At 48.5% G+C, this 21,124-nt stretch overlaps 1 protein-coding gene across 8 annotated transcripts; it reads right to left on the reverse strand.

Moving 5' to 3' along the window:
- Window positions 1-1,806: 1,806 nt before the first annotated feature.
- LOC108393269 (uncharacterized) lies at window positions 1,807-16,724 on the reverse strand. 8 transcript variants are annotated; one of them, XM_037018318.2, is made up of 4 exons: window positions 16,307-16,467; window positions 4,483-4,609; window positions 3,878-3,938; window positions 1,807-3,475 (listed from the first exon to the last, which is right to left on the reverse strand). In XM_037018318.2, exons 1-4 carry the CDS (start codon window positions 16,307-16,309, stop codon window positions 1,987-1,989), a joined length of 1,680 nt encoding a protein of 559 aa, XP_036874213.1. In that variant the 5' UTR covers window positions 16,310-16,467; the 3' UTR covers window positions 1,807-1,986. The 8 variants fall into 8 exon arrangements, with proteins under 8 accessions (XP_036874213.1, XP_036874212.1, XP_073076720.1 ...); XM_037018317.2 differs by having other exon boundaries at window positions 3,878-4,061; XM_073220619.1 differs by having other exon boundaries at window positions 3,878-4,061; window positions 16,380-16,443.
- Window positions 16,725-21,124: the final 4,400 nt, after the last annotated feature.

The raw sequence follows: 21,124 nt of genomic DNA on the forward strand, positions 1-21,124 counted from the left end.
GTTGACCACCAGTGTGATCCTGGTGGATTTTGGTTAAAGTGCATTGAAAAAAAATTTCCGCTTTTATTATAACAATAAATCAGCTTACTAACAGATGCTGAAGTATGTAACAATAAAACAGAATTTACACTCAGAAAAATACCTTAACTTGTATAACATGGTAACATTGACTCTGAATGTACAGTGCTTAGGTTAACAAAATTACAGTTGACTTGAAATCCATCGCTGCAATGGAATATTTTAATCTCTCAGTAAATTAAAGAGCAACATTTGGTAGTGGTAGTGCTATGGCTGGAATCATGTCCCCCTATATTCTGCCTGTGGGAGTCCTAAGCCCAGCACCTCGGAGTGTGACCTTATCTGGAAATAGTGTTGAAGGTGACAAAGTGAGATGGACCACACTGGAATCAGGCAGGTCCTAATAACTCAGCATGTGTGGTGTCCTCATAAAATAGCGCCATAGTGGAACAGATGTGCATGCAAAGAGCACACCTCGGAATGATCAGGATTGAGCTACCATAGCCAGTGAACTGCAAGAGGCTGCCCGGTGGCTGGAACAGACCCTTCCCTACCCAGCCAGCACCTTCAGAGGAAGCATGATTTGGCCAACACCTTGATTTTGGACTTCTGCCTCCAGGACCAAGATGAAATTTTCTGTAGATCTAAGCCACCCATTTGTAGTACTTTGTTAGACACCCCCCCCTCCCCGGGAACTAATACAGTTCGTATACAGGAAAACACAGCAACTAGGTTTTTCTAAGAAATAGCTACGAAACATTTTCCTTGAAAATAAAATACACATTGCTTTTGATAACACATAGTCAAACATGATAGTTAAACCCATGATCAAAGAACAGCATTCAGCTCTAAATGAAATCTCCCAAAATCTAATACATGAGGAAGGTGTCTTTTCTCCCACAGAAGGGCTGGGTCAGCACACTGAGAAATGGGATAGGCGACAAAGCCCCATGTCGCTTTGCTTTACTGCAATACTAGCTTTCATGGCACAATCAAGATCACAGTGCCACTATAAGTATCAATAAGAAAGTATTCCCTATCCCAGTTAGACCTTATACAAATGAGTTAACGTTTAGAGAACAGGGGAATCATTGTATCAGAGATCATACCCCATTAGTGACCAGTCCAAATTGCGAGTGACCACACAAGTGGAGCCTGACAGGAGCTCATATAGGTGTTTGTGGACGTCTACACTGCACAGAAAAATGGAAATCAAGCCCTTAACATTTTTCTGTTGATACTGTGGATTAGCAAGGCTAAAAATCAGGAAAATGGGCTGAAAGCTGGGTATGCAAAAAGCCCTTATTCAACTGCCACACTCCATGTTCCAAATCTGAACATGGAATCCCAAAGGGAAATGGAGCTCCTGTATTACCCGTGCTGCCCTAACACATCCCAGAAAAGCCATCTCAAGCTCTGGGTCTCACGGTCACAGAAGGTCTCTTAAAAGGCTGTTGTCCAATTCCCAATAACAAAGACAAACAGCAAAGGGAAAAAGTGGAAAATAACAACTCACGTGAGATTACGTTTTTGAAAAACACTGCCTAATTACAAACCTCTGCCAACTGTTTGGAAGAAAAACAGAGACAGGCTCCCCTGGCCAAAATGAGCAAGTACTCTCTTAATAAGGCAAAACATATACAATGGGTGATGTCCAGCTTCTGCCACACTAAGCCAGTACGAAAATCCCAACAAGCACCAAAGTGTCACTGGTCCAATAACCTCTTAATGAAAAATTTAAAGAAAACATGAAGACTGCATATTTAAAAGACACCCATGACTCCCAACAATTGTAAAGATAAAAGTTTTATTTATTGAAATGTAGAGAACACTACCTGCCAGATTTAGCCTCACTAAGAGTACTTGGAGTTTTTACCTGTTTATGTACAAAAGAACAGGAAATACACTTCCTATGGGTCCACTTTAATGATGAACAATGAATACAGGTGATACCACATTTATGACTTTTCAAAGATTTCTCTCCTGATGTGAGCTTTCTGGGGCACTGGGCATGAATTCACCAGAAGCAGCATTTCCTGCATGACACAGGCTGTGTTTTTCTGTAGTGTGTGTTCTTACATGTCTTCTGAAGGAGGAGGAAAATCTGAAGGCCTTCCCGCACTGCTTGCAGTCGTAGGGTTTCTCTCCCGTATGAATCCTCATGTGAATTGGCACGGATGAGGGCCACTTGAAGACTTTCCCACATTCCTTGCATTCATGGGGCTTCCCTGTGGTGTGTGTCCGCACATGCTGCTGCAAAAGTTCAGGCCAGCTGAAGGCTTTCCCACACTGCTTGCACTCATAGAGCTTCTCTGCAGTGTGCCTTCTCATGTGTTTTTGTAAGGATGTGTGGCAATAGAAAGCTTTTCCACACAGCTTGCATTCAAATGCTTCATCTCCGGGACGCATCCTCACATGGTCTTGAAAGCAAGCCGACAAGTTGAAGGCCTTCCCACACTGCTTGCATTCATAGGGCTTCTCTCTGGTGTGGGTACGCATGTGTTTTCGTAAGGATATGGGCCAGTTGAAGGTCTTCCCGCATTGCTGGCACTTGTAGGGTTTCTCCCCAGTGTGCAAACGCAGGTGTCCTTGGAAGGATGAGGGGTGGCTGAAAGCCTTCCCACAGTGGCTACATTCATAGGGCTTCTCTCCACTGTGAATCCTTTGATGCCTTCGAAAGGACTGGGGATGAATGAAGGCTTTCCCACACTGGCTACATTCATAGGGCTTCTCCCCAGTGTGAATCCTTTCATGCCTTCGAAAGGACTGGACATAAATGAAGGCTTTCCCACACTGTTTACACTCATAGGGCTTCTTCCCAGTGTGTGTGATCATGTGCCTTCGAAAAGCTGAGGAGTAACTGAAGGCTTCCCCACATTCCTTACATTTATGGGGTGTCTCCCCGGTGTGTGATATCACATGTCGCCGGAATGTGGAGGAGTAGCTGAAGGCCTCCCCACACTCCTTGCATTTGTGGGGCTTCTCCCCAGTGTGAGTGATCGTGTGCCTCCGGAATGTGGAGGAGTAGCTGAAGGCCTTCCCACACTCCTTGCATTTGTAGGGCTTCTCGCCTGTGTGAGTTCTCACATGGCTGCTGAGACTGGAGAAATCAATGAAGGCTTTCTCACACTGCTGACACCTGTAGGTTTTCTTCGCCGTGTGACTTCTTACATGCCGGCCGAGGGAAGAAGTACGAAGAAAGGTTTTCCCACATAATTTACACACATAGGATCTCTCTCCATTGTGGGTTCTCACATGTGCTCTTGGGTGTGGACGACGACTGTAGGCCTGCCGGCACTGCTGACACTGGCATGGTCTGTATCGAGTGTCAAATGCACTGTGCTCGTGTTGTTTTACTCCAGTCAGAGTTTTCTGGCACAGGCTGAGATTGGGAATCTGACTAGAGCCCTCCCCACATGGACCATTACTTTTATAGAGTCTCTCCACCACGTAATTTCTGTTAAAAACCAGAAGCATGTTATTGAAGGTTTGATTAATGATTTAATATTTCTTAGGATTAGGATTACAATTTCACCAATTTCAGAGAATGTATAGGTTTTCTACCTTATCTGAGTTGGTGTAAAGTCCAATAAATGGAATGCCACAGAAGAAGCCATGATCACAGTCATTATTAGAAGAGGGTTTCTCAAACAGGAGCTTTCCTTATAATTATTTTCAATTGAATTATGTTTCTAACACTCAACATTTACATTTAAGTTTTTTTTTTTTTTTGAGAAAAATCTCTGTGAATAAACAAATGTGGTCTAGGCTTCTATGGGGTTTTTTGTTTTTTTGCTTTTTAAATTTCACAACTTCGATTTTCTCTGGAATACTGCTTTCCCTTATGAGTGCAACTCACCTGAGGTGTCTCCCCTGGTCTTTGTGGAGATCTTCAATGCTAAGTTCTTCCCAATTTTTTCCTAAAACAGAGGCCCAGTAATTGTTTTTGGTGAACTTTGCTGTTTTATGTTCCTTGGATATATTATTCCCATAAATATCCTGCAGGGAAACTGACTCAGTGGCCTTAAATTGAGTCTCCTCAGCTGAAAGCAAAAGGAAATTAATTTTACAAGAAGGCACCTGCTAGCCAAAAAGACACCAAGCAGTTTAGCTGTGCTGGGATGTCATCAATAACCCGTTTGAGGGGTTAAAATGGTAAGTGATTTAATAAACACAGTAAAAGTCTCACAAGGTTACCAAAACAAATTTCACTAGGTCCCCTATATCCCCTATGTAACCCATATCCACTGATGACACTAAGGGAGTTTTCTTTACAGAAAGAAAAACTCAGTGTAGTACACATATTCTCATTTCTCATGGAGAAACTGTTATATTCTAACTTAATGGTGGCTGTGACCATGTCTCTTGATAAATGATACCCTTTCCACATTCAAAATTGCAGAACAGGCTTGAGGTGCGAGTGTTTTTCTAAGTGACTAAGAGAAGGCACAGCTCCGTCCTTACCCACAGAGGCCAGGTTCTGGAAGGTCTCCAGCATCACGTCCCTGTAGAGCTCCCTCTGCGCAGCATCCAGCAAGGCCCACTCCTCCCAGGAGAAGGCCACGGCCACGTCCTCTAAGACCACCGAGTCCTGAAACATCCCACATATGTGCAGGAGGGAGGGCAAGACCCACTGAGCACCTGAACACAATTCACAGGAAGCTCACACGGGGTTTGGTGGCCACCCAACACTTACTCTATGCAGTCATCAGACCTCCTCTCTGGCCAAACCCTCATACATTTAACAGCACCATGAACACACTGAATTATCTGTGTTTTCACTGTGACCTCGACGTGTCTTGTTCTCTAACCAAAGGATTCAGACCACACTGGAGAATTCAAAGAAATGCTATACGGACGGAACAAGTATTTGCATCTTGAGACCCAGTGATCCCTTGTGACACAAACGCTCCCAGACCCTTCCCCTGCTGCCCAGCACGTCACTCAGCACCATGGGAAGGAAGCCCAAGACCAACCTGGATGAGATTTTAAGAAATAACACAGAAGGACAGGGGCCTTTCCTTCCATTCACCTCACCAAATGGGCAAGGCCTGGTGCCACCCAACTTGCCACAGGCCCAGCTGGCCTCCAGTCCTAAGGAACTCCAGGCCTGAGGAGGAACTCCAACGCCCAGATGGAAAACTCCTCCGAGGAAGCACTCGTGCTAATTTAGGTGTGTGATAGTGATCAGGGGCTCGGGGTATACTGTTTTCTGTGCATTTTCATGAAGATGGGAAGTTACTGAGAAGTCAGAGCTCAGCAAAGCTAAACAGTCCTAAAAAGATGTAAGGATGGAGATGCCCACACATTTCTAGGGTCAGTGTGGCTGCCCCCCAATGTTTGAGTTCACACATTCACACAGCAAGGTCAGATGATGCCAAAACAGAAAAGGGCTCTCCTGCTAGCCTTGAGGAGAAGGTTGACTCAACTGAAGTCACAAAGATGTGACAGTGGCTCTGTCCCTGAGTATAACACTGAACTAGGGAGACAGTGCCTCCCTACAAAAGACACGCTCCCTCATCTCAAATTCCAGGAAGAAGTGGCTCCTAACAAATCCGGCTAGAGGCTGCACCCTGAACCTCTTTCATCTCCCGTCCTCACCTGCTGGTGTGCAAGCAAGCCGGGACAGCACCTAAGCACAGGGACCATAGGGCAGCGTGTCTCCCGTAGGCCCTGGTTAAAAAAAAAGTTCATCAACCCACTGACCTCCATGAGCAGCGGGCAGAGAAAACATTCTCACAGGACTATTCTGATGCAAGAATTCACCTCCTCTGCAGAGCAGCAAATGGAGGAGCATCTCTGTTCTAGGTACAGGGGACAACAGGCCCCAGTGTGCTGAGCCACTTAGTACCGCCATCCGTAGCACCTCCTCCCATAAAGTTCCCTTCCCCAGGGTGCGGAAAGAGTGGACACTGCAGGCCTTCCCTGTATGCCCAGAAATGACTGCTGGCAAGGATGGCCTTGGGGGGTGGCTGGAGACTTGGGTTTCAGGTTTCCCACTGCCCTGGCTGAGGTCATGCCTTGTCTTGGGTGTACAGACAGCAGTGCCAATGCTGAACACCCGCTTTCTTTCTGGGTGTCTGGAGTTTGGGCACCTGCTGAGCAGAGGATGCTTGCAGGGTTAGCTGCCAGTATTAATTCCGGGCACCAAGTCTCTGAGGGGCCTCCCTGGTAGCCACGTGTGGTCACGACCCACTGGGGGCATGCTGTGATGCCACCGGCAAAGACACAACAGACTGCATGGGGGTCCCTGCAGGTTTCTCCCCTCTGCTGATGCTGACGTGTGTCCTTCTGTCGTAACTAATTAGTCACGAGAAAAGCTGTCTGGCGAGACGTGAGTCCTACCAGGGCCTGGGGTGGTCCTGGAGACACAGACAAGGAATCTGCTAGAAGGCCCTAACTCACTGACGTAAGGCAACAACGCCACCTGGGAAGAGGATGAGGGGAAGGGACGCTTTGCAGACCAGGAGGTGGATGACAAAACCATCTGAAACTGACCTCAGGGAGTCCCTCTGAAACTGAATGAGGTGGATTATTTTGAATGGTCTGCAGTGCAGGAGGCGCCTCAGGCCACCATTGGGCCCTACTGAGTCGGCTGTCTGCCTAATGCATGTCCTGCTCAGGATGCCCCAACCGTAAGCACTACACCTCCAGGGGCACAGGGTCCTCTAGGACTGTACTTCAAGTGTGCCCACTATCAGGACACCATGACTGCTGGGAGGCACTAGGGTCACTTCAACTACTGGCCGGAGTTGTGCTGCATGGGACTGGACAGCTGAGCTAAGTGAAAAGGAATAGAGAAAAAAATACAGGAATGTGAGGAAAAAGCCACTTAGCTTGCTAAGACCTTTATTATTAGTTAATAGAATTTGCGTGAACTGGTTATAGGTCCAGGACTTCTGAAAACCGGTACTGAAAATTGGTCCCACGTGACTGCACAGGGGCCAGCTGGTAATTATTTTGCTGTGAAGACGCCTGGTCCAAGCAGGAAAGCCTGTGAGCAGCCCAAGGCCTTATCCCAAGTTGGCCCTGGGCTGGTGCATGGGATCTAGGATTGGGGAGGGTCCCCACACCCTGACATGAGTGCCCCCCTGTGCTTTTTAACTCTAATAATATGGCTTATGCCCAAGAATGGCCTTCCTTCGGGGAATCTGGAATCTTGGCATGTGCTAGGCAGAGGGTGTGTCTGTAACCAGCCCCCAGTAAAAACCCCGGTAACAGACTCCCATTGGCTTCCCAAGTGACACTTCACACTTGGCTGCAGGGAACTACGCACGTCCTTTGTGATTCCCCGCAGAGGAGCCCTTGGCGAGCCAAGAAGAAACCCACTTGTCTTTCTGCCTCCTGACAACTGTGTGTGTAGGACTCCAGCACAACAAAAAGGCAATCACAGAGCAGGACATTTATTGAGATTCCTGGATAAAAATTCAACATAAAAATAAATCTCATCACCTTTCTAATGAATAGCAACAGTAAGTTGGAAAATTCATTTCAAAAAGATAACACACACTACGCCAAAAAGCAAATCTGATTAGCACTAAGTCTAGTGAAGGCTATAAAAAGAATGGAATGGAAATTTGAAAATGTCAGGAAAAATAACCAAAATGAAATAAATGAAAAGATGGAACTTGTTCTTACAACTCAGGCATTACTGAGACATCAACCTCCCAAGGCAGACCTCGTCTTCATAAAATTGCACTGCATCTCCAAACCAGTCTTTTTTTTAGGACTTGACAAATACTAATTTTACAAACCTAACAGGAATAACAATGAGCAAAAACAGCCCAAATATTCTGGAGATGCAGGCCGGGGCCTGCGTATCACACAGCAAGGACTTTTAAAGCAACAGGACTTCTGACAGGATGGGATTAGCAGAGGTGGGGACAAATAGCTGGGGGGGGGGGAACCAAGTCCTGAAGGAGGCCCACGTCTCCTAGGAAACGGGAGTCACCACAGGGCAGCGACCGCAGAGCAGTAGCAGAAAGGACAGACACTTGAATGCAAGGGACAGCAACAAAATCTAAACAAGAAAGATGCCTGCATTCCCGCCTCTTTCATGGACAAGAATCAATGTATTGTAAATTAAAGCCAAGTGTGTTGCAGGTGATAGGAAACACCAGTACTGTCTAGCGCCACAAATTCTCCACCTTGCCAAGGGAAAGAACGGTATTTGGTGAATCCTTCTAATTCACCAATTACACTGTGGACATTCATTTTCTGCAGCCGTATTGGAAAGGAGATTCTTCTCTATTTCTTGGACATTTCCCCCTCCACCCCCCAGGAGGGCTCTCAAGGCTAAGCCCTGGAATTCCATTCGTTATCACTCAAAAGAACAGAGCTGAGAAACTTACTGAACCATGAGCGAGGGTAGGGGTGAGGTGGCGGGTAAGGTGTCAAAAAGGTGTAACAAATGCAATGTAAGATACTGCCTTTTTTTTATTTCTGAAATTCATGCCTTTGGAAATATTTTGTCTGATCTTTCATGCTCTGTTAATTAAATGTATTTTACATGTGCTGGTAACCTGAGGCTCCCATAAGTGACTACATGTTTCCCAGGTGACAAACCCAGGGAGGGGCAGTGCTGAACTGCCACGCAGACCGAAGGCTCCCTGTCAAGCCCGGCCATCCTACCACGTGGGACACCCCTCCCTCGCGGCTCCCAGAGGGGCTCCCCGAACAAAGGACCCTGGTGAAGGGCCCCCACCTGTAAGATGGTGAACTTCCTGCTTCTCTTCCAGGTCTTCAGTTCCCGCCGGCGCCACCTGAAGCCCAATCACCTCTCGCCCCCCTCCCAACCTCAGCACCTAGTCAATAGCCACCAGCCCCGTAGAAGTGACACCTCAATCACCCCATGCCCCTTCCTATATAACCCAGCACCTTTCCCTAATAAAGCAGAATTCTCTGGTGAATTGCTGCTGTGTCACTCCTTCCTTTCATTGGTGCCGAAACCCGGGAGACGGGACACCCCAACTGGGCCCCGTCTTCCCCCCGACACCAGAGGCAGCTTGCCCTCGTCCTCTTTTTCCAGCGCTGGCTCCTCACACTCACCACTCCTCTCTGGCCTTTAGGTAAGTTTTCCCCCTGGAGCGGGCTGCTCTTCCCCGAGCTATCGCAGTGCCATTGACCATGATCGTCCAGCAAGGCCCTGACGCTCAGGGACGAGGTGGGAACTCTCCCCGCCTCAGGCCTTCACAGCTGCGGTGGACCCTCAGGCCCCCCTCCAACAGCCATAAACGAGGTGACTCCTTGGCGGATGAGAACGCTCCCTTTTCCCCCCTCCTCCTTCCGTTCCGCCGAAAATTCCTAGTACTAAGTACCTCGTGACTCCGGCACTCTGCCTTCTTAGGGAAGTCTGGGTGACGACCCACACTTCCTAAAAATTCCGACTCGTGTACGAGTTTCCGCAGACCACCAAGGATCATCGGGGACGCCCTTTGTCTCCTTGAGTTCTGCTCCCAGTGGAGGATCTCCATTCATCTTCCCCTGTCTGTCTCCTCTGTCCTTCAGCCATGGGAGCCTCCTCATCCCTCCCTGAAGGTTCACCCCTTGAATGCCTGCTTAAGCATCTGGCCACCCTCTCCCTGACGCCTGATATAAAACCAAAACTTCTCCGTAAATACTGCTCCCAAGATTGGCCGACATACCCCCTAGACAATCACAACCAAGGGCCCACAGGGGGAACTCTTGATCCTAACGTCACTCGCGATCTTCTTAACTACTGCCAGCGCCTGAAAAAATGGAAGGAGATTCCCTATGTCGAGGCTTCTCGCCTCCTAGCCCCAAATCCCGGCCTCTGCACCACCTGCTCCCCACCCCAAGTTTTCCTAGCCTGCAGGCCACCTCCCTCCCCTCCCCACACTCCCAGTCCCTTCCATTACCTTTGACCCGGCCGACGAGCCTCCGCCATACAGGCTTCCCCCTTCGGCCCCTCCCCCTCCTACAACCCCTCCGCCCTCCACCGCTGCTGCTGCCTCCACCCCCACAGGAGCCTCCCGTCCTCTCCCTTCTCCCTCCTCTCCTACAACAGCCCCCCTTCCTCCACCACCATCTCCTCCCCCACCTCACCCCCTCTGCCTTCGTCCCCCTCACCTTCCCCCCCACCCCGCCGCGGATGGAGCCTGAGTCTTTCAGCCCCCTTCTAACTAAGTCCCAGGAGCCTCCTCCGTCCTTGCCCCTATCACCTGTCTCTCCCCCACAGACTGAGCCAGCAGACTCCGTCCCGTGGGCCTCCCAAAATTATGGCCCCCCCTCCAGGAGGTGGTGGCAGGATCAGGCATCATGCGCATTCACGTCCCTTTCTCCTTAGGGGATTTAGCCCAACTTGAAAAACGCCATGGTTCCTTTTCCACTGATCCCACGACATACACATCAGGGAGTTTCAGTGGACCCTCCAGTCTTACAGCCTCACACATCATGACATTTTCATGCTCCTGGCCAATACTCTCCTCCCTGAAGAGCATAGACGAGTTTGGGACTTCGCCCAAACGCACGCTACCGAAACCCACAGGACTGACCCCACCTACCCCGCTAGCCCCACCGCTGTCCCCGAACAAGACCCACACTGGGATTATATCACCGCCGTGGGTCTCCGCTCTCGAGATATCTTCGCCTGCTGCTTAATAGCAGGTCTGAAAAAGGCAGCTCGTAAAGTAGTCAATTTTCAAAAGCTCCAAGACATAATTCAAAGGAGGGAGGAAACCCCCTCCGAGTTCTTAGACAGACTCACTCAAGCCCTATTACAGCATACCAGCCTGGACCCAGAAACACCTGAAGGAAGACATGTCCTATGACATACTTCCTAGCTCAAAGCTACCCCGACGTTAAAGCTAAAGTCAAAAAGTTAGACCAGGGCCCCGCTACCCCACAGACTGAGATCCTAACAGTGGCCTTTAAAGTCTTCCATAACTGGGAAGAGGAGAAAGAACGCCGTAAACAAAAGGCTAATCAGGCCAACTTCCAAATGTTGGCCCAGCTGATAAAACCACAACCTGGGCGCCCCTCTACAAACAAGCCCCCCCCAGGAGCTTGTTTCAAGTGCGGAAAAGAAGGACATTGGTCAAGGGCGTGCCCCTCCCCCAGATCTCCTACCACCCCATGCCCCAGATGCCACAAAAAGGGCCACTGGGGGTCTGATTGCCCAACCACCCAAAGGGGAAGCTGGACGAACAACCCCCATCCTAAGCCCCCCATAGTGGGGCTGGCAGAAGAAGATTGATGGAGCCCGGGAGCTTCTCACCCGACCATTTCCATCACCAAACAGGAGCCCAGGGTTACTTTAATAGTAGACGGTCGCCCCATCTCCTTCCTCCTAGACACAGGAGCCACCTTCTCAGTCTTGCGAGAATACCGGGGCCCTACCATGCCAGCCATTACTCCTATAGTCGGGGTAGGAGGTAAACAGATTTTCCCATTAAAACCCCCCCGCTTTTATGCACAATCCAAGACAATCCCATACCTTTCTCCCACTCCTTCCTAGTTATGCCCCAGTGTCCCATCCCTTTACTAAATAAGACGGGACATCCTTTCCCTCCTCCATGTTTCCATAACTATATCCACTCCCACAGCCCCCAGTACTCCCTTTCTGATGGCCCTCATAGCCGACGACCCCCCTCTACCCAATGAAAGCTCCGGTTCCGCCCTCATACACCCTGTAAATCCCAGAGTTTGGGACATTACAAGCCCCTCCGTGGCCCTATGTCCCCCTGCCTCTATCAAATTACGTGACCCCTTTCTCAGTATACCTGCCAGGCCCAATACCCCCTAACCACTTCAGCCCTCATAGGCCTCCAACCCATCATTCAAGATCTTTTAAACAAAAATTATCTCAGACCCACTCACTCCCCATTTAATATCCCCATATTAGCTGTTAAAAAACCAACGGATCTTTCCGCCTTGTCCAAGACCTTCGCCTCATCAACATGGCCGTTGTCCCTATCCATCCCTTAGTTCCAAATCCATACAGCCTTTTATCGCAGATCCCTGCCTCAGCATCCCACTTCTCAGTCCTAGATCTCAAGGGCGCATTTTTTTCCATCCCTCTGGACCCCTCCTCCCAAGATTTTTTCGCCTTTACCTGGACGGACCCATACACAAGACATTCTGAACAACTCACTTGGACAGTTTTGCCACAAAGCTTCCGAGATAGTCCCCATGTTTTTGGACAGGTCCTAGCTCAGGACCTCAAACAGTTTCATCATGATCACTTCAAGTCCGCCTTATTACAACATGTGGACGATCTTCTACTCTGCAGTCCCTCGTGGGAACAGTCTCAACTTGACACTGCCTCCCTGCTTAACCTTCTAGCTTCCAGAGGTTACCGGGTATCCCCCGTCAAAGCTCAAATCTCTTCCCCTCCTGTCACTTACCTCAGATTCCTTCTATCTCAACAAAGAAAGTCCATTACCTTAGACAGAAAACGGCTCCTCTCTGACCTGCCCGTTCCCAAAACCAAGACAGAAATCCTTTCCTTTCTAGGCCTGGCTGGGTATTTTAGAGCGTGGATCCCTAACTTCTCCCTGTTGGCAAGACCCCTATACGACCTCAGCAAGGGCCCCCCTGAAGAACCATTATCCTCCTCACCCCGACACTCCTTCATTAAGCTCCGTCAAGCCCTTGTGGAAGCCCCAGCTCTCCATCTCCCTGATTTGTCGAAGCCCTTCTCATTATACATTCATGAGAGGTCCAGTCAAGCTCTAGGAGTCCTAGGCCAATATTATGGCCCATCCTTTGCCCCAGTAGCTTATCTCTCCAAGCAATTAGACCCCACAGTTCGGGGATGGGCCCCCTGCCTACGGGCATTAGCCGCTGGACAGCTCTTGCAGAAAGAAGCTCATAAACTAACATTCGGGGCGCCCCTTACCATTCTGTCCCCACATCACCTAAAAGATCTCTTAACCTACAAAAGTTACAGACTCTCCCTCCCTCCAGACTCCTGACCTTACTGTCCTCTTTCCTCCAAAATCCAGACATTTCTTTCCTCCCCTGCCCCCCCTGAATCCGGCCGCTCTTCTTCCGCTACCCCACTCTCCTCATACTCCCTCGCATGATTGCCCGGAAGCCCTTCACAGCTTCCTTCCGTGCCACTCCACGATCTCCCAAGGAGCCCTCTCACACTCCGACCTCATCTGGTTTACTGATGGGTCCTCCTTTAAACATGAGGGCACCCACTTCGCAGGATACGCAGTAGTGTCCCTCGAAGATGTCATTGAGGCACGAGCCCTACCCCCCGGTACAACCAATCAGCAGGCTGAACTCACTGCAGCCACCAGAGCTTGCACCCTGGCCCGGGACACGTCTCTCACACTGTACACTGACTCCAAGTATGTATTCCACATTCTCTTGTCTCACCCAGCAGTATGGAAAGAACGAGGCCTCCTCACCACAAAAGGGAATTCCATCACTAATTCAGCCTTAATTACCAAACTTATAGAGGCTTCACAAGTCCCACACCGACTGGGCATAGTCCACTGCAAATCACATCAAAAGGATGACTCCCCCATTACAAGGGGTAACAACAAAGCCGACAGAGTAGCCCGGTCGGTTGCCCTATCAGAAGACGCACCAGACAACAATCCATCTGCCCTTGCGGTTCTAGCCTTATCACAAGACACCCTCTGTTCCCAGGACTAAGAGTCTCTCTTCCGCTTCTTACACGATCTGTTCCATCCTAGCCCCCAATCCTTGATCCATTTTTTACAATCCTTTTTTTCTCTCTCCTGAAGACAAAACCCTACTTAACCAAATCACCCACAGGTGCACCATCTGCCAACGCACTAACCCTAATACCCCACCTCTGCTTCCTCTATGACCAAAACCAAGCCTATTGCAGGCGATGGCCAGACACCTACGGGGGATGTCCCTACCTGTCTTGCGCCATTCACTACACGGGTTACTCCCAGTACCCACAGTATTACTCCTTCAACCGTTTCATAAAATATCCCAACAGCTCATTCTCCTTATCAATCCCAGATCCACGGGACTCTCGATGGGCCGCCAGAGTCACAGCCTCAGTTTACTGTGGGGGGTCACCCCCCATGGTACCCTTCATATCTCTCGAGAGTATGTTCCCTCTCATTCCCAGATCTCTCAAGTTGCATCAGATATCGGACATTCCGAAAAAGTCATTCTCCAAACTCTTGATAGCGCCTCTTCATCTTGTCACCCCCGCCCTTCTTCCAATTCCTCCTACTCTTGGTTACAGCTCATTCAGGACACCACCATCTTTCGCAACCACTCCCTCAACACCGCCAATTGTTTCTTGTGCGCATCACTACAGCGCCCACTGCTAGCTGCCGTGCCCCTTAACATCTCCAATTACTCCTTTCATGCAGAAGGACAACCCTTCCGCCCCCTGGCAGACATACCCCTATGGGAACCAGAATACGCAAACAATCTCACCATCCACCACTGTGTAGGCCCGCCTCCTCCCCCGCCTCCAGTGCACTTCACTGTCTATCTACACCCCCACCTCGGACTCTAAGACTTTTACGCAACCGGGACACTTCTTTTAGTGTAATGGCAGTCTTTTCAACTCACTGCCTCTCAACTCCAGCACACCCTGCATCCTCGTCACCCTAATCCCACAGCTTACACTTTACAGCATGGCGGAATTCCTTGAGCTCCAACCTCCCTTGCCCTCATGCACAAGAAGGGCTGCTTTCCTTCCTGTCATGGTCGGTATTTCCCTAGCCACCTCAGCCATTGGGGCAGGATTTTCAGAGAGAGCCTTGGGTCACTCTCTATGGGCAGTTAGAGATCTCAACGCCAAACTTGAGGGAGCCCTGACATCCACTGCCGATTCCCTGGCCTCTCTCCAAAGACAGGTCACTTCACTAGCTAAGGTCACCCTTCAAAACCGGCGGGCCCTAGATCTGCTTACAGCCGAGAAGGGCGGCACCTGCGTCTTCCTCCGGGAAGAGTGCTGCTATTACAGCAACGAATCCGGCATTGTAGAAACTGACATCACCAAACTCACCGACCTTGCCTCCAGCCTCCACTCTGCTTCCAATTCCAACCCATTCTCGTCAATACTAACAAACCCCCTCCTCACCTGGCTCTGGCCCATTGCAGGCCCCATAATAATCATTCTTCTCGCCTGTCTCTTCTTACCCTGTATAATAAAGTTTATCAAATGCCAAGTCGGAAAAATCTCTAATCAAGCTTTCAACCAGCTTTTACTCAGGAACTACCAGCTTCTGGCCACAGAAGATCCCTCACCCTCACGTGACCTCCTCACCACACGCTGAGATGGACCCCTCTCCCTGCTGGAAACTGTTCCTGGAAACACTGGCCACAGACGCCTGGCTTCTGGCACCCGTATCCTCTTGGCACCATTAGAATCAACAGGTCCTCGACCTATGGTTACAGGGAACCTTCACTGATTTCCAGCCTGAAGAAGTGCACACCTACCCGTCCTTACTGTGGGGAGTCCTATCAACCCTTTCCTCCCAATCCTCAAGCCCTCACTCCCTTCTCCGCCCCTGTTCAGCAGGAAGCAGCCAGAGAGAAAGCAACGTCCACAACCCCATAGAGGAGAAAGGGGGGAATGAAGGGCCCCCACCAGTAAGATGGCGAACTTCCGGCTTCTCTTCCGGGTCCTCGGTTCCCGCCGGCGCCACTGAAGCCCAATCACCTCTCGCCCCCCTCCCAACCTCAGCACCTAGTCAATAGCCACCAGCCCCGTAGAAGTGACACCTCAATCAGCTCATGCCCCTTCCTATATAACCCAGCACCTTTCCCTCATAAAGCGGAACTCTCCGGTGAATTGCTGCTGTGTGTCCCTCCTTCCTTTCACCTGGCTGCAGTCAGCTCCGGGTCTCCGGAGCATTCTGCTTTGCAGGTCGCTGCGTCACCTCGCCGGGTGGCCTTCCCTGTGCTGCGGGTTAGTTTTCCTCCCTTCACTGCGGGAACGCAAGGGACAGGGCCCACTTGTCTTTTCCTCTCAAAACCATCATCCGATTACACGACAACGAACGTCCCAGCGGGGAACGAGGCCTGGGGCTGGGTCCCTTAGGGTCTAGGATTTATCGGGAGGGCGCCCCCACCTCCAGGAGGTCTCCCCACGCGCCCCGCCGCCACGCAGAGCTGTGCGCTGGGAAGAGCCGCTGGGGGCTGATGTCCCCCTAGCCCCGGCGGAGGGTGGCTGTGCGCATCTGGGTGACCCAAGGCCGTCCTGAGATCCCAGGCCCACGCGGGGAGGGTTCGGGGCCGGGGGGGGGGGCGCGGGGAGACCCGAGCCGCGGCGGGTTCCCGCGGGTTATTCCAGCCCCTCCCGGCCGCGCGCACTCACCATCTCGCGGCCCCGCTCCGGGCCCTCCCGGAGGCCCTGGTGTCCCGGCAGGTGAGAGGGGCGGACGGCTCACCTGAGCCCGCACGGGCTGGGTGCTCACAGCAGACGCTGCGGCCCCGAGCGATGCCCATGCAGCGGGAGTGCGCCCGCCTCCGGCCCTGACTGGCCGTAGCTCTAAGATCCCGCGATATGATTGCGCGGCCCTCTGGGGCGCTGCACCCTTATTGGGTGATGCTCCGGGCACTCCTCCTCCTGGGGCCTTTGGTTGGACAGCTTTTCGAGACCCGCCCCTGATGCTACTGATTGGGCAGTGCCCGAGCCCACGTTCCTGATTGGCTAGTTCTCCGAGCACCGCCCGTGCGTCCCTGATTGTTCTCTAGACATCTCCCCTGTCGCCCCTAACTGGACATTTCTCCCAGACCCCGCCCCCTGCATCCTGAGTGACAGGCTGTCATCCGACAGGTCGTCATCTCGGAGCAGAAACGCTCCCAGCCCCGCCGGCCTCAACCCGCAGCTCGGCGCCCCGCCTACGTCCTCCTCCTGGGAAGCCTGACTCAGTTTCCCCGCGGAACGCCACGTGTCCGAACCCGGGATAGGAGACAGTGCAGGACAAGAAGGCAAGAAGCGTCTTCTGACCCCTGGTATCAGCGGTCAGCGTGGGTGCGAGGTCGCCGTGCATCTGTGCCTTTAGTTAAACAAAGACCCTCAACAGTGAGGTCACCCCGCGCGACAGGGTCCTGCTGGGTTTTGACGTGAGCCCTTTGACACGGGGAGGCCCCACCGCCTGTCCCCGCCCCCACGTCTGGAGCTTGAGGTCCGCAAACCGGGGCCCCACGACTTTGACCTTGTGCGACTGGGACCTCAGGGCCCTAGTCTGGCACAGGACTTGCCTTAGCACAGCCACAGGTGTGAGATGCTGGAATTCTGTGTGCTTTTTACGACATTTATGTCAATCCAGTTTTTAGTGAGTCCCTAGGTATTTTGGAACGTAAAAGGCTGTGATATCCCTAAAGAAATTGAATTCCTAGTTTAACTGCTATAAAATAGTAACAAAAAAAGTTTATATGCAACTGTGGGATAGACCTGAGAACTTTAAATACACTTAGCAGATGGGGGTTTAACACTAAATGCATTTCATATGCCTGCTCATCTCAGAAAACATTCTCTAGTCTGAGATTAAGTGAATGTCAAAATTCTAGAATCACTTGTCATTTTATTTACAATTTTCAAAATTCCTTTCTTATGGTTTGCAAAAAGGTTTTATATATGTTCACCAAAATCAGTAGAGGATTAATACATTAAAAACCTTCAAGTTAAAAATAAAAGTCAATCATCTACATTTGCTCTCTTACAACACTAAACTATGTTTTCTACCTTTATCTTGCATCTACCTACCACTTCAGCATTTTATTAATAATAATAATAATAAAGGGAGAAATGTGGGATCCACATATAAATCAAGTATAAAAATCAAATGAATATTCATATTTGACCTGATTGTCTATAGTTCATAATGCTTGATCAAAACCGAAAGTTTCTGTGATGACTGCCCTTGTACTGTTCACCATGTAAGAACTTATTCACTATGTAAGAACTTGTTCACCATGTAAGAACTTGTTTGTTATGCTTCAGAAGATTGGAGACTGATGACAATTAGGCTTGGGGTGGATTAATGATTGTGCATTGAGCATTGACTCCCCTATACAGAATTTTATTGTTGTTAACAACCATTTGATCAATAAATATGAGAGATGCCCTCTAAAAAAAAAAAAAAAAGAATACCGGTCAATATTTTTAAATAAAAAATAAAAAATAAAAATATTAGTAAAATAAAAGTCATTGGATTTATAAACTAAAAATATATATTTTATACTTTTTTGGTTTAATATGAGTTAACAATGAATGTCAAGTCTCAATAAATCAGCATGGAATTTAGAAGTCCGCCTCAAGACTGGGTCCTGGCACGGACATCAGCATTCCTGTGTTAGACATTATGAGTTCAGAGATAACATCTTGTAAACGTCACACATAAAGAACATGTCACTGCATTTATTAAGGTGAAAAATGGGGTAGGTCTCTGAATCTTCAGGAAACATCCATTGCCATAAGAGAGAAGCATAACAGCTACGACAATCTGATGGGGGCGAAGTGTGATTCAGGGTGTTTAAGTCACACTGGGATGTTTTGCATTCACAGAGGTAAACAAAGACATTCCCCAACCTGCCAAAATAGGAACGAGAAGAAGCAAAGCCCTTCTCCCTCCTCCAGCCTTCCGTCCTCTCTCCAGTGTCCCTGTTAGCAGGTCCTAATAATCAGAGAGCCACTGGCAAAGTAGGAATGCGGTTTGCAGCATTTCCACCCCATATCACAAAACAAAGTACGAAAGAACAGGTGTGGCTGGCAGCACAACAGTCTCCTGAAGGGGCACATGGGAACTTGTGACTATGCTCCCCACATGGCAGAGAGACTCTACAGAGGGCATTAAGTCAAGGACCCTGAGATGGGGGTGATCAGGGCCCAGCATCCTAGAGGATCCGTAAGAGCCTCCCGTAAGAGGGAGGCAGGAGGTTCAGGGTCAGAGAGAGATGGGAAGACACTGCCCTGCTGGCTGTGAAGTCAGAGGAGGGGGCCCCAAGCCAAGGAATCTGGTAGCTTCTAGAAACTAGAAAAGGTAGGGAAGCAGATTCTCCCTTAGGGTTTCCGAAGAGCTCGTGGCCTTGCCAACACCTTGATTTTAGATTTGTGACCTGCAGAATTGTTACAAGGAATTGGCTGTTATAAGACACTAAATGTGTGGTAATTTGTTAACAATAGCAACAGGAAATTCATGCAGTGGGTGTGAAGCAGAGGAACAATACCGCAGAAACTGGAGCAAATATTCCCAGTCTCATTTTCATGAGACAGTCTGAACTTCCACACGCATCTCCAACATGGCTTCTGCCCATTCTACCATAAATCGTGGAGCCAGATGACAAATCTTCAGAGAACAACATCTTTGCATCTTTGAGTCTGAAATATAGAGCTTTTTTGGATAGATTATGTCCTGACTAAAAACTTTATCCCAAGCCACAATTATCCATTTGCAAAACATTAGGGAAGCTGATTTTTTCATTCCTCATAAAGGCACGTATTACTGAAAACCACGACATAGGGAGAAGAGAGGGAGCACTTTAGAACTATCATGAAACGTTTCAATCACACAAAATATGAAGGGAGAAACATTTTGAATACGTGTGTATTTACTGCTAAACTCTATTAAATCCTATCAGTTTACCATACTCTATCAGATTTCCGGAAAGAAAGAAAACATTATAGAGCTGAAATGTCCTGTGTATCACCTCTGGGATCCTCCTACCTTCCGTCTCCTCCCAGAGGAGACAATGATCACAAATTTGGTGGTTATTATTGCAACCACATACATCTGTATCTGTAAACTGCACATAGCATTGTTCTCACTATTTCAAATCTTATAAAAGTGCTATTAGACTATACATACTCTGCAACTTGACTTTTTATCCTACGAAAACTGCTTAACACTGATAAGTTACAATTTATCAGTTTCACCATAATTTTAATGTAACAGAATAAAATGCTAAGAGAAAGTAAAGAAGGAAATGCACCTCCCAAATGACCAGAAGAGAAATACATTCTTCAATAGAAGTAATAGAGTGTAAGACAGAAAATAAGGTTCAAATATGACATAAAACACATTAGCAGAATTAAAGCCAACAACATTTATCACAGCAGTTATTAGCATAAACAGATCTATTAAAAATAAATAGATTAATAGTCCAGCTATATGCGAAAAATGAGATGCAGGGATTTGAAAAGTCAAAAGGTGAAAAATCATACCAAAAGTAAACAGATTAATTTTGTTTAAAAAGCAGAGGTGAGGCGATTAATTAAAGCAAAGAGGTCACTTCAAAACTGTCAAAAGGTACAATTCACAATGAAGACCTGTCATGAACTATTTACTCCAAATAAAGGCAAAACAAAACAAAAAGAAGCAAAAAGAACAGAAAATCCTGAGGGACATTAACACAGTAGCAGCCAGAAACTAGAACTCAATTTTTGAGCTAATTGTCTTTGAATCAGCAATCTAAGTACAATTAAGGACAAGCAGTGTTTCTCAAAGTGTAATTTAAAAAGGAGCACCAGTGAATTACCGGGTGCTTGTTAGAAATGTATTACTGGGCTCCGTCCCTCACTTATTAAATCTGAACCTCCTGACATGAAATGTGAGAGCCACTGATTAATCAGGTTGACGTAACAGACAAGCCAGATTCCAAGTCATAAAAACAGAGAACACAGCTTACTCTCAAGATCTAGGGAAGTTAATAAAAGAATGGAGATGATGTGAATCTGTAACAAATCCACAGTAAATATACTCCGTGGTGGAAGAGTGGAGCTTTTCCTCGGGATTCAGACCAAAGCACAGAGGGCTGTTCTCAAAACTCCTGTTCAACACTGTACTGGAGGACTCAGCCAGTGCAATAAGAAAAGAAAAAGAATTTGTTTTTAAAGAGAGGGAAGATGATATTTAAACACCCAGATGTTTAAAACATATTCTTTCTCAAAAGCGGGAGCAAATAAAACAAAAACTAAATATTTATTTATTTTTAGTATTTATTAAAAAAAATTTTTTTTTAATGGTCATAAAACCACATGTTGAAAATGAAGCTAAACTGAAGCTCTCCACTGGTTAAATTCTTCACTTGGGTGCTCCACTGACTCAAGTTTCAAATTAACTTCAGGTCTTCAAGGCCCTAAGGTTGGTCCCTCTCATATTATCTATTACATCAGCATCCCATTTGCATC

Source organism: Manis javanica, chromosome 13 (assembly GCF_040802235.1).
Source record: "Manis javanica isolate MJ-LG chromosome 13, MJ_LKY, whole genome shotgun sequence".
NCBI classification, from domain to species: Eukaryota; Metazoa; Chordata; class Mammalia; order Pholidota; family Manidae; genus Manis; species Manis javanica.